Source organism: Eleginops maclovinus, chromosome 8 (genome assembly GCF_036324505.1).
Source record: "Eleginops maclovinus isolate JMC-PN-2008 ecotype Puerto Natales chromosome 8, JC_Emac_rtc_rv5, whole genome shotgun sequence".
In the NCBI taxonomy this organism is placed as follows: domain Eukaryota; kingdom Metazoa; phylum Chordata; class Actinopteri; order Perciformes; family Eleginopidae; genus Eleginops; species Eleginops maclovinus.
This window is the reverse complement of record NC_086356.1, coordinates 17224355-17238788: the sequence shown is the minus strand read 5'-3', so window position 1 is coordinate 17238788 and position 14434 is coordinate 17224355. Positions and strand designations below refer to the sequence as shown.

General features: G+C 43.3%; 2 protein-coding genes across 2 annotated transcripts in view; both read right to left on the bottom strand.

Moving 5' to 3' along the window:
• Window positions 1-385: 385 nt before the first annotated feature.
• On the bottom strand, window positions 386-2650 carry LOC134868761 (uncharacterized). Its single transcript, XM_063890063.1, is given in 4 exon segments — window positions 386-752; window positions 754-821; window positions 823-1959; window positions 2054-2650. Coding segments are annotated over 4 exon segments (2169 nt in total).
• A 7972-nt stretch (window positions 2651-10622) lies between these two features.
• The window catches only part of LOC134868759 (WD repeat-containing protein on Y chromosome-like), a 7273-nt gene continuing 3461 nt past the window's right edge, over window positions 10623-14434 (bottom strand). The window contains exon 3 of the mRNA XM_063890062.1: window positions 10623-11037. Within this exon, the coding sequence (XP_063746132.1) occupies window positions 10623-11037 (415 nt within the window). The remainder of the gene's footprint in view (window positions 11038-14434) is intronic.

Genomic DNA, 14434 nt, shown 5'->3' with positions numbered 1-14434 from the left:
ACATGGGGGGGGGTTATTTCATCCATGTCAAACGGTGATTGTAAACAGCTGACAAGAGTTGACAAAACTTATATGGTTCAAGCAGGGCATTGTTTGAGCTGTTCGCTGGCGTAATGAGTAACATCCATGGTTGATATATATATTACCCAAATGTACGAGTGCGAATCCTGTCGCTAGAGTATGAATATTGTTTATTTTCATTTGAATTTTTTGGCCAGCATATTTTCTGTTGTCTGTAGGTGATCTCCACATGCACATTTACATGAAGTGATGCTTACGTTTTTTTTAAAAATATTGTCTGGTCACACTTCAGACACACAAGTAAGGTGAAAATGACGAACCTGGCAACCACATATGATTCGGCCCGTATAGCGTCATATGACGCTCAAGGAGTGGAAAACGTAAACAAACTCAACCAGTTGAACTGGAACACCGGAACAAAAGAGAGCTCGATTTCACAATACAAACATGTTTTATAGAACCACGACAACTCAAGACGATGAGGGTCGGGATGCCAGACCTGACCCCTGAGCTGTGACAGCAGGTCCTTCCTGTTGGCGAGACGCCATGGTGGGCTGCAGCAGAGACTGCGCAGCAGTGGGAACCACACCCTCCCCGGCGAGAGGGGGGCCACCAGAAGGAGCCTGTGTCCCCGTGTAAGGACCCTCTGAAGCGTCTGTAAAATCAGAGGCAGTGGTGGGAAGGCATAAAGGAGACTGTCTGGCCAATCGTGGGCCAGAGCGTCCTGCCCTGCTCACCTCCGTCCAGGAGAACCAGAGGGGGCAGTGCCTCGACTCCTCCGAGGCAAAGAAGTCCACCTCAGGCCCTGCCGAAAAGCTCCCAGATTGTCTCTACTACCTCCGGGTGAAGCCTCCGCTCCCCCAGTGGAGGCTTGTGCCGCGAGAGGAAGTCTGCGACCTGGTTCTGAACCCCCGGTAGAAAGACGGCCCGGAGACTGGCCAGGCGGGGAGACGCCCAAGTCAAAAGACTCTGTGATACCCGGGGTAGCTGTGTGGACCTGGTGCCCCCCTGATGGTTGATCTGGGCAACAGTGGCCATGTTGTCTGAGCGGACAAGCACATGCTTGCCCCCTAGATGGGGTAAAAAGTGCATGGGCACGCCCATCAAAAGATAGTCCCTGTCTCTCCAGCGGGACAGAGAGTGGAGACACTGCTGGGACACCCTGACTCTTCTGTGCCTGCGCCATTTGGCGTCCAAGTGGAGGCTGTTCAGCCACATTTGCATGGGGCGCAGCGACAGCAGGCCTAAGGGCACGACGGCTGAGGCAGCCGTCAGTCTGCCCAATAGCTGGAGGAACTGGATGTAAGGCACCATCTTGCCCAGCCTGAAGATGGGAAGAAGGTGCAAAATGTCGTCCACACGGCAAGGTGACAGGTAGGCTCTCATGGCGACCGAATCCAGGACCATCCCCAAAAAGGTGACCTGCTGGGAAGGGTCCAGGCAACTCTTCCCGGTGTTTACCGTTAGCCCCAACTGAGCTACGTGGGATAAAAAGCGGGCCGTATCCTGAGCCACTTGAGATGTGGACGGCGCGCAAACCAGCCAATCGTCCAAGTATGGCAGGACCTTCAAGCCCCGCGCCTGCAGGGGGGCGAGAGCTGCTGCTACGACTCTGGTGAACACCCTTGGAGAAAGGCAGAGACCAAAGGGAAGCACCCGGAACTGAAAGTGTCGGCCCTGAAAGGCAAACCTCAGGAACTTCCGGTGATGAGATGCAATTGGCACGTGGAAGTAGGCATCCCTCAGGTACACGGTTGCGAACCACTCCCCCTGTGCAACAACAAGAAGGGTGTCTGCTGTGGTCAGCATACGGAATCTCAGCACTTTCAAGAATCCGTTGATCCCTCTGAGGTCCAATATCGGACGAAATCCGCCGACTTTCTTGCTCACAAGAAAGTACACTGAGTAGAACTCCCCGGAGAGGAAGGAGGAGAGGGTCTACTGGCTCGATTGCACCCTTGGCCAAGAGGACAGACAACTCTTGGGCCAGAGCTAAGGCCTTTGCCGGATCGCTGACAACTGTCATTCTGACCCGGCCGAAGGCTAGGAGCCGGCGTCGGAACTGCAATTTGTACCCATGGGTTAAGGTGGAAACGACCCAAGGGTCGGAAGTACAGGCAGCCCAGTAACTGAGCTGCTGTTGGGAAAAGCAGCTGACTACCGGCCCCGAGGCCTCAGGGCCTAGCCCCCCGGCCTCCAGAGCCCCTTGGGGGGTGCCGGTAAGGCTCTGAGGCACGAGGCTGTCTAGAGAGCCGGCGACCGGGCCAGGGGCTCGAAGGGAGGAGACGATAGGGCATCCAGCACCAGGGGCTCGAAAGTTACCAGGGGGCGGTTGGGTGGGCCGCTGGGATCTCCGAAGACCACCGCTGTAAGCTGGTGGCTGAGTACGGCCGCCAGGGGCAGCAGAGGGGCCCCCGGGCCTGCTGGGGGTGGGCACATGCCTATGAAGGCCTGAGAGCTGCTGCCTGGTCTGCCGAGCTTGGGCAGCCCGCTCCAGCGTCTCCAGGGCAGCTGACCCAAACAGCTCTCCTGGCTCGACTGGTACACTACGGAGGACCTTCCTACAGGTCTCCGTCAGTGGTGACTGGGCAAGCCAGACCTGGCAACGAGTCTGCACCAATAAGGACATAACTCGCCCCAACTCCCTAGACATAAGGGCAAAGGCTTGCAGTGACGCATCACTAAGGCCCAGCAGAGAAGGCTCAGCCGGAGCCTGCTGCAGGGATGCCGAGATGGCGAGCATTAAATGCGAGAGGGAGTTCCCGATACCGACCCATGCGTGCCCCTGCATCATAGGCTCTACAGAGCAGGTCGTCTGTGACCCTGCACTGAGGCCGAGGGCATCTGGCATCAGGTCTCAAAGCCTCATCAGGAGCCAGAATCAGGGAGGCAATGGAAGGCTCAACGGATGGCATGCGACCCAGCCCCACCTTCGCCGGATCCTGCATGGCAGCCAAGGTCCGGGCATCAGAGCCACAGCGGGAGAGGGCCTTTGTGTCTCTCCAGCAAGCATGGAGTTCCCTCAGGTACTCCTCTGAAGGAGGAACAGTGAGAGTGACGGGGGCAGGGCTACGCCTGAAGAAGGCGCTAGTCTGAGCCGAGTCGGCCTGTGGAACCTGAAGCTGCAGGCGTGCCAGGGCTGCACACATAATGGCCGGCATGGAGGTGTCTTCCCTGCACTGCAGGGAGCTCTGAGCAGAGGAGTGGGAAGCCTCCTCTGGAGTAAGCAAGGCCTCGTCCTCCCCCTCGTCATTGAAGAGGTTAGCTGAGGCTGCTAGCGACATGGCATCCTCAAGCAGAGGTGCAGCAACTGGGGTGCCAGGGGGCAAACTAGTAGTCCCCCACACCTGCCCCTGGCTGAAGGGCCAAGAGGAGCGACTTCATCTGCTCCATGTCAGCGGCTAACTGGTCCACTTTGGAAGAGAGCCTACTTTCTCTAGCCCTCTAATTGGGGGGTGCACCCATAGCCCTCGCTCTGTCAAGTCGCTGGGAACAGCCAGACTGAGCTGGAGGGAGCTGTGACAAGGAGAGGTGTGCGTTGGCTGCTGCCAGGCGCTCCACCTCTGCACTCTAGCCGCCCTGAGCGCCCGAGGCATGAAACTACAGTTCATGCAGGCGTCTTGTGTGAGACCCTCCCTCAAATGCTCGAGGCAAGAGGGGCAGCGGTCATGGCCGTCCTCGGGCTCAAGGGAAGCCATACAGGCGCTACATGAATGGGCCATCATGTATGTAGCCAGGTGCAAGGTAACCGGAGGGGGAGCGAGGGCACAGCCTTCACCAGTTGCCTGCTGAACGGAAAGAGTAGCCCGAAATACTGCTACTAGTCGCAGAACGTAAAGAGGCATGCAGACACAAATGTTCTACACCCACGTTACCAGCCGTGGGAGCGGGAGCGAGAGCACTGCCTTCACCAGTTGATTTAAACAATCAAAGTAATACGTTACCGGGAGCGGGAGCGAGAGCACTGCCTTCACCAGTTGATATAACAATCAGATAATTGGCTTCTAAAGAAAAAACGGCACGGGTACAAACCCAGTGCTTATCAATAATAAAGAACGGAGTAGTTAGGCTGAGCCACGCTACTGCTAACTAAATTAAAGAGAAGCCCAGCTACATCTGGAAGCTCGGCGCTAATGATGGCTAAGCCAAATCACAGACAAGACAGCAATGACGACAACTTAAACTGGGAGCGGGAGCGGGGACACTGCCATCACCAACAAAGTCGAAAAAGCCCAACAGTGCTTGTTTTTAAAATCTCCCTGCTTACGATTACAGATAACACTTATCCTTACACTAACAATTCAGGTATTCGTAATTCTCCATGCCCTAACAATTTAGGTATTCATCAAAACAACGCAGAAAAAGGAGAATTCAACTATCTTACTTCCCGTTGACTTTGACGAAGCCGACCCTGTCGGATTTAATCCAATCTTATCTAAGTCTATGAACGATGCTTTGTTAAGTTCCAGAATCAGTGCAGGAGACAGGACATCAACCTCATTCTCTCTCACCGACTTCCTCCCTTCAACAAACAGTAGTCTCAGGGACTTCAACGCCGAGTACTACGCCACTTTTGGCCAAGTGGTCTTCCTTTTTTTTTTTAAACTTTTTTTTTTAACTTTTTTTTTTTCCAGACTGACAACAAATACATAAAAGTAGTACCACAGGCAAATAGATGGTGCATTATTGTAAGTCTAGAGGCATTTAAGATAAACATTCATAAAAAAGCACTCATAGCATGAACAGAGGTCACAAGGTTTTTGTGTTATACTTTGTTATATCTCATAACTCTCTATAGCTAGCAATCTATGACTTTATTGACAATATTAAACCTAAAATAAACACACACACTGAACAAAATCAAACAAAAAACAAAATCACCATAAGGTTGGGCTTCAGTCATCACATACGTTGATACATGTATGTTAATGTTACATATGCCACACAGATGTCAGATTGACATTCTTAATTCAGGTAAGGAATGACAGGTGTCCATCTTCGTATAAATAAAGGTACTTTTAACTGAAGGATAGCAGTCATGTTTTCCATTGTATAGACCTGTCTGACTTTTTGTATCCACTGAGCTATTGTAGGGGGGGTTTGGTTTCATCCAGTTAATAGTGATCATCTTTTTCGCAATCATCAGCAAAATATGCAACATATAGCACTGGTCCCTAGTAAACAAATCTTCTGGTGTTTTGTCCAGTACAAAAAACAAAGGGTCCAGGGGAATATCAGTCCCAAAGATTTTTTCCAGCTCTTCCTTGATATCTTTCCAGAATGTCTGTACTATGGGGCAGTCCCAAAATATGTGGGTATGGTCCCCAACCATACCGCAGTTTCTCCAACATTTGTTTGTAGCATTATTCTTAAACATGGATACTTTCAAAGGAGTCCTAAAGAATCTTGTCTTCACCTTCCAGTCAAATTCTTTCCACATCTGACTACCAACCCCTTTGTGGCATGCAGTACAAATATCTTCCCATGTGTCATCATCTATAATTGTGTTGAGCTCCATTTCCCATTGTCACTGTTTCCTAGTTTCGGCATTGCCCTTGACAAGGCAATATTGCCCTTCAGTTGTTTTTGGACATTGTTCCAGACCTTTAGTGTGTGTTTGACCCATATGTTATCTCACTGATTCTTGAGATTCGGGACAAAACTACTTTTGAAAAGTAAAAAAAAATAATTTACATTACAGTTATTTTAATTGGATATCTTTATAAACACGGGTGTTATCTATCATGCCATGAAAAGGAACAGGTTTTTTATTGAACCACTTTTCATAAAAAAATACTTTTACTTACTTAGTAACTTGACAATTGTCAACTCCGTCTGACACATGAAAATATGTTTTTTTTTTAGTTTGATCAATTCAAAAACACTGAAACATCTTTAAGCATGTAGAACTGGTGTGCCTCAGCAAAGTTAAGTGATAAATGTACATTGCATAGACTTTTAATATTATTTTTCATTGTTTTGGAACAAGCCATTTCAAATTATCTTCATTTAGTTTACTCATTTTTTAATTTTAACCATATAAAATCAGTGGCTTTGCACAAACAACACACTAATGCATGTAGATCATTTGGAGTTTTAATATATGAACACTCTCAATTGAACAAAAGCCATAAGAATTTCTTTTAAAAAAGGAAAAACCTTCATCTTACGGTGTTGACACACAACTGACGGTGTTGACACATTACTGACGGTGTTGACAAACTAATGGAAAATTAAACTTATTAAAGATATTTCTCTACTTTTGACATGAAAAAGGTAGAGAGTATCAAGGGAAAGAATGTCAAGCTTAAGAACACCTGGTGACAGGATATTTAAGGCACACATGAAAAGGTCAAAATGTTCCTGGTCTCAAAAGAGAAAACAAATGTAGACCATCTGGAGGTCCTCTATAGGTGATCTATACAGTATTTTAACTAAACTGTATATCTAACTGAACTGAGGACACAATATGACACAATTCTCCTCATACAGATGAAGTAACTCTGAAAGACTCCCACTATGCATGTTCAGTTTCATGTTGAAGTGGATCCCACTGGCTGTTTGGTCTTGAACTCGCTCCCACTGCCGCCAGTGAACACTGATTCCACCTATTTCATGATAGCCATTTTGATTTCCCTCAGTTGCCGACTGCCACTACAAACTAAACTAAAATGCTAACTTCTATTTCAAAATTCTTGATTGAAATAATCCCTAATTTGAAGACAGTGTTGACACATAAAAGCTGTGACCACAGGGATTTCAACTTGTTTTCTGAATATTTAACAAAAAATGTAAATTTACGGGACCATGTGGTGTACTGCTGCATCCATCAAGAGAAAGAAGTCAAAAAGGGGGTCCTCAGGGTTATAACTGACCAAGATATGCCTGATTTATTTCAAATTTGAAAAAAGTCTGATGGAGTTGACATGAAGTGAGGACACTACTTTGAAAGGCTGTTGTTAATGGATAAAATAATGCAATGTTCACTTTAAGCATTTTGTGATCTCTTATTAAGCCATCCAATTAACTTCAAATACATTTTTGTGCATTTTTGCCATTTTTTAACACTTATTTTTGCAGTTTGCTACTGTGACCTCTAACGGAGGACAAGTTCATTTGCATGGACTTTCATTGTACAGTGCCGGTATTTTATGAATTATTATGAAATAATATAAATACATACAAAACTAAGTGTGTAAACACTCACAGATCTTTCATATCCAACGTTTAAAGCCTTTTTAAATGAAATAATTTATTGATTTGTAAGGAAAATTGCAACATTTAGACGGGAGACATGTTTTCTCCCTAATTTCAAGAATCAGTGATCTATTTTTATTTTTTTCTGAGACTTCTAACTAAGAAATGGAAGAGTAGATAGTGATATCCCTGGTAAAGAGTTCTGTTCAATGGATACCCACCCAGTCTCTTCATCTTTGATAATCCATGCTGCTATTGCTCTAAGCTGGGCTGCCCAGTAATACATTTTTAGATTAGGTAAACCCAGTCCTCCCTTCTCTTTGCTCGCCATCAATATTTTCAGACGAATTCTAGGTCTCCTGTTTTGCCATATGAATTTAGATATATGCTTTTCAAGCATCTTAAATGTGGTTTGTGGAACTAGAATAGGTAGATATTGAAATAAGAAAAGGATTCTTGTAGGATATTCATTCTCACTGACTCTATTCGACCGAAAAGTGACAGGGGCAACACATCCCATCTGGTAAGATCTTGATTGATCTCTTTAACTAGTCTGTTATAGTTTGCAGAATATAGTTGTGTTGGTTTAGGAGTGAGAGTAACACCCAAATACCTAAATCCCTGCTCAGATCTCTTGAGAGAGACCAAATCATCTAATTGTGAAGGCCATTCACCACTTATCATCATGGCTTCAGATTTGTTTGTATTGATCTTATATCCTGACACCGCACTGTATTCATTTAAGCTATTTAGAAGTGCAGGAATAGAGATACCGGGGCGTTCTAAGAATAACAATATGTCATCTGCAAATAAGGATAGTTTATGTTGAATCATTCCTTCGTCAGATATGCCCTGTATGAGGGGATTGGTTCTTATTAATTCTGCCAATGGCTCAATGCTCAATGCAAATAAAGAAGGCGACAGAGAATCTCCTTGTCGGGTACCACGCCCCAGGGGGAAGAAGTCGGAGCAATGACCATTCACTCTGACTTTGGATCTAGGGTTTTTTATAAAATATACCAATCCACTTGACAAATGTATTATTAAATCCCATATATCTGAGGGTCTGCTGAAGAAAGGTCCAGTCAACCCTATCAAATGCCTTCTCAGCGTCTAAGCTGAGAAGCATTGACGGGGTATCCCTTTTGGCTGCACATGCTTGCAAATTTAGAGCTCTCCTGACATTATCAACACCCTGGCGATTATTAATGAAGCCGGTCTGATCTGGTTTCACAAGTTTATGTATGTATTTTTGTATTCTCTTTGCTATAATTGAGGTAAGTATTTTAAAATCTACGCATAAGAGGCTGATTGGACGATAGGATGTACATTGGGTTGGGTCTTTATTATCCTTGTGAATAACACTTATTATTGCTTCTGACCACGACCCAGGCGGATCCCCCTTTGTTAGTGCATGGTTATACACTTCGCATACAACTGGGGTCAGCTCATTCACATATGTTTTGTAGTACTCCCCTCCAAACCCATCGATCCCTGGCGATTTATTGTTTTCAAGTTTTAAGATATTTTCTCTGATTTCTTCTTCTGTAATTGGCAAAGACAGCCTATTTGCCTCTTCTGGTGTTAATTTTGCCAGTTTAATTGATTCAAAAAATGACCCAATCTTCTCGTTTTTATGTGGGTCTGATTCCTCTTCATATAGCCTTCTATAGTATGTAGCAAAGGCCTCTGATATATCTTTTGGTTGTGTTAATATCTTGCCACTACATGAGCCCTTTATTTTGTGTACTGTCCTGCTGGATTGAGCTTTCCGCAGCTGGAAAGCCAGTAAGCGGCTTGCTCTGTTTACCATTTCATAGTATTTCCTATTTATGAATCGCAATGCTCCCTCTGTTTGGTAGGTTAATAGGTCATCCAGTTTTTGTCTAGTTTCTTTCAATGTTTGCAGTACTTCCTGCTTCTTAGATTGTTGATGTTCTGTTTCTAATTTCTTAATGTCTCTCTCTAATTTATCCTGTTGAGCAAGTCTTTTCTTTTTCAGCCTGGAAGAAATGGCAATAATGTTACCCCTCATCACTGCTTTAGCCCCTTCCCATAAGATGGAGGGGGAAACAGTGCCATTATCATTTATATCAAAGTAATTTGTTAAATCTCTGTGTATTTCTTCTCTAGTTAGTTTGTCATTTAGCAATGAGACGTTGAGTCTCCAGTATTTGAATTGTTTATTAGGTCCTATACTATTCATGGTGACTGGGGCATGATCTGAAAAGGTGATTGGCTCTATTTTACAAACACTGGCCCAGTATAGATCTGATCCAGATATCAAGAACATATCCAGTCTAGAATAACTGCCATGCACCTGTGACATGAAAGTGAAGTCCTTCTCCCTAGGATGTAAATGGCGCCAAACATCTACCAAGCCCAGTTCACGCATCATTGCCTGAAAAGTAGAGGACTTTCTAGATACAGAACCAACTTCTGCTGGAAGCCTATCCATACTTTGTCTCAGGATGCAGTTAAAATCCCCTCCATTAATACAATCCCCTCTGCTTTATCTGCTAGTAAAGTTGCTATATCCTTAAAGAAGCCTATACAGTCTTCGTTTGGGGCGTATAAATTCAGCAGTGTTATTTTAATACCATCAATAGTCCCTCTTACCATAACATATCTACCATCTTTATCATTAACTGTCTGTGTATGATTAAAGTATACTGATTTATTGAAAAGAATGGCCACTCCCCTTTTCCTCCCCTTCTCAAAAGAGGAACTGTATAACTGATCCACCCATTCTCTTTTTAATTTTTGATGTTCTTTTTCTGACAAATGAGTCTCTTGGATCATTGCTATTGAACAGTGTAATTTTTGAAGTTGACTAAATATTTTTTTCCGTTTTATTGGATTGCCCAAGCCCTTTACATTGTAACTAATGCAATTAAAACTATTCATATCCTGCATATTGTGTAAATGATGTGTTAGTATCCCTATATGGCCAACTCTTTGTTCTCCTTAACATAAACCAAACCAAAAAGCAAGTTGCATGGAATAGCAGCCCAACATTAATCTCAAGGTGAAAATAACAAACATGACATAAACAAGAAATAAAACAGTACCTAGTAAGGCAATGAATAAAAACTATAAACTTCCACATACCCAACTGGTTTGCAATAAGCCTGAACTTGGCTTTAAAGCGAAATAAACTATGTCCCGATGTAACCTGGGTGGAGAATGGTGACCGTTCCTCCGTGGGGGTCACACAAAGTGTTTGCGCCGCTGTCGTCCACTTCGTGGAACGGTTGCTGCTCATTTTGTGTATTCACGCACAGTTCAGTTCAGATCCGTCCAGCCATTGAGAGAAAAAAAATAATGTCTTTACTTGTCCTAACGTTGTTGCATATTAATAAGTATATAAAAAATTAGGCTAACTAAAAACTTCGGCGTTGATGTCACTCTGCTTCATTGAAGAAGGCCCTGGGATCCGCGATTGGTAGCCCTCCGACCTTTTCCTCTCGTCTCTTACCCACACTGTTCAACCTGTAGCGGGCCATCTCGTCTTCCATCTGCGCCCTTTCGTCGACTCGTGGATGGATGTTAAACTCCGCGAGGGTCGGAAGAGCATCTGTGAGCGTTGGGTAGGTCCGTTCACCGGATTTCAAGGTGACTTTTAGTTGTGCTGGATAGAGGCATTTAGCCTTGATGTTCTTGTCTTTTAGTTGTGTGATGACCCCTCTCACTTGTGCTCTCTTCTTTTGTAACTCGGGGGAATAGTCGTGATCAAAGTATATTTGCTCGTTGTTGTAGATGAGTTTTTGGCTCCATGTTTGTCTAAGAATAGTGTCTTTAACAGAGTAGTCGACAAACCTAACGATTAGGGACCTGGGTGTGGCATCAGGATCTGTAGGTGTGGTTGTTAGAGAGCGATGAGCTCTCTCTATTTGCAGGTTCACATCAGGCATTGGTTTTAAGACTGACTGGATCAACGTCTTTGCAAATGTCTTCACATCTTTTCCCTCGCTATTCTCTGGTACACGATATATTCTCAAATTGTTGCGTCTTGTCTTCTTCTGCAAATCTTCGTATCTAGCTGAAAGGCTCATCTCTCGGCGTAGCAGATAGCTTATAGCTCTCTCATACCTTCTCCCGTTGTCCTCCGCAGCACTTATACGATCTTCTGCCTCTGTGGTTCTTTTCTCTATCTTTATCATTTGACCTTTCAGCTCTTCTACTGATGTTTCCAGCTTCGTAAGGGATAGCTTGGTCTGGTTGTGTCCCTCTTGGTTTTCTGATCTTAACTTTCCTAGCTCTGCTAGTATTAACGATTCTGAGCTAGAGCTAGCATTATCATTGCTAATATGCATATTTTGTCTCGAATTTTCGTTCTTCTCTTTCGAAGTCTCCTGTTTACTTGACGATTTATTTCTGGAAGATGTAGACATCGTGGATTCACTTGATTTTACCGGGTTTCCAGTAAATGTTAGGTTTTTTTTATATTTGGTTGGACGGAGCTCAACTTTTAGGCTGCTGGTTTCAGCATGGCGTCACTGGAAGTCCGTCGTCTTCCTTTTAATATTAACTCTATTACCAACTATGATTGTTCAATAAGGCAACACGCTAATCAGAGACTATTGGAATGTCGTCACAACTCTCAACGTAATTCTGTCGCAAAGATTACGTTTTACTGACCCAATCACTAGTCACTCTATCGATCAGGCCTTAACACACAATAGGACTTTTTTAAAAAACTTACTTTTTCATCAAAATTGTAATATCAATGTCACTACACTGCCGAGCTTTAATCAGCATTTACGTATTAATTTACCTAAATCTCTTTCTAATTCCGGCGTAAAAAGGACAAACAAATCACCAGATTTCGCTGGTAAATTCACTAAACAAAGAAACAAACAAACTTTGCAAAACCCAGGACCGCACCACAGTTTATTTTAATATATTCACTTCTTAACTTTAAATAGACAGTTCACGAATTACGACTCACCTCCAGACACTCGCATATAAAAATGCTATATAAGCTATGCAGATTTTGAAATCAACAGGCTCTGCTTACCTTTTTAAATGGGATCCAATCTGAGTGTCTGGGGGTTATGCCGAAACTCCGCGAAATCCCCGTCTCGTCCTGGCACTTCAAATCACGTCGGGGTCACCAAGTTGTAGGAAATGTTCTTTTATTCGAGGCCAAGGAGTCGATTAAAAAAAACGAAGTGAAGCCCCTCATATAAGTTTCAAAAGGAGTATTTAATAAAAGGATGCAGCAGTAGGTTTTACAAAAGTTTCACAGCTGTGGCTCAATAGCCCGGTACACGCGTCCACAGGCCGCTGAATGAGTGGAGCTCATCAGTAGTTACTGTCTGGCGGTCCGGAACAACAGAGAGCGATTTCACAATACAAACATGTTTTATAGAACCACCCCTTTCCGGCCATAAAATAAACAACTTCGAAATAAGACGTGCTCCGCTCTCGTGCTCTCATTGGTTGGTAGTGGGGGGCTGGATCCTGTTGGCCGCTTGTCACATGGGGTTCTCCGGACTCTTCTATAGGCTGACGTCGTCGGGGGCGGGTCCTCTTATGACGTCACCGTCGCCATCTTGTTAATGATGTCCTGGAGCACTCATCTAAGATATTCTATTATGCAATCCTTCTGAGGTTTATCAGTTATTAAACACGCAATAGTATTATTGCAGCATCAATGAGTGAGAGGTAGAGGCGGTGTGTTTAGTATGTAACTCCAGGCGTCCTTCTACCTCTACTCATATATACAATACAATATTAGCTTTATGCTATCTGAGGCTAAAAACAACATCCGGTAATACTACCGAAATTGGACAAATATGATCCGTCCAGAAACAGTGAAATATCTTTTAATGTTCTGTTTCAATATATTGATTATTTCTAACACTATTTATTGTGACCCATCAGATGACTCTCTTCTGACTTACTCTGAACATGAACACATAATCATAAACAGCATTTATTACTAAGTCTAAGATATTCATTTTCCAAACTACCCATCCTCTAATAAAATGTTTCAATTAAAAGTATGTTTTGAGTCTGCTGTGCAATCAAACTGAGATCTATCATGCATGAAGTTAATTCCCCCTCTCTTTAATGTATTTTAATGTTTGCATATGATTGGATTATACATCTTGTGCCTCTAGGTGAGGATGTTTTTAATAAAAATAGTATTAAAATCCAATAAAAAATATGGTATCATAAAGTCACTTGTACATGTAAGCTATCAAAACAGTCCAAGAGATTTCAGTTGAAGAAAAATCTGATTTTTTCATTAAAATATTCATATAAAAAAGATGGTGAAATGCAATTTATTAATGTGTGTCCTTTTTGTGCAGTGTGCTAATACAACGCTGCATTGATTTGCAGTCACATAACACAGAGTATTTAAAAACAAAAACAAGCTGGACTGATCTTCTGTTAACATGTGTTGGTACAATTCAGTACACACCATTTATCAAAAACAAAACACACACAAGACACATTTAATGTAGGTGACTCTTTCCTTACAATTTAGAAAGTGAGAATCAAATAAGCTGCTTTAACATCAATGCATTATTTACTAAATCTCAAATGTTTATTTCCCACAATACTCATCCCCCAGCAACAATCCACAGTTAAATGTCTGTTCTGAGCCGGTCTTTCCAGGCACTAAATGTGTAGTAGACACTGCGATATGACACCAAAGGCTATTTAACAAAACTGAAATGCATCATGCATGAAGATAATTCTGGAAGTGTTTCTTTGTCTGTTTAGGATGGGGTCTGACATCATTATGCCTCGGATAAAGCTTTAATCCTCTTAATGTGATATCATTTCAGCCTCATAAAGACACATTTGGCTCAAACATTCATTTTGTTTTTTGGATGGAGGAACATTTCCAAAGCACTCAGGGAGGATTTCCTGCTGGAGAGCCATTCAAATCCACCTGTTCACTAACATAGTGTATTCTACCAACTGCATACACACCTATAAATAAAGAAACACACCCCAAAATGGGTTTAACAGCAATTAAACAGCTGCATAGTAATCATTAATGTTTTAAGACTTTGTGTGTCCCACCAAACCATAAACAGTTACTCATTTATCACACCAAAAAAGAAATGAAAATCACAAGGATTCATTATCCAGCTTTTTATAACTGTAATATGATATAGAAAAGAGTGCAATAACCTATTTTAAATCCCCAAGGCTTGTTACATTTTAAATAAAGTACAATACATTTGATCCCACT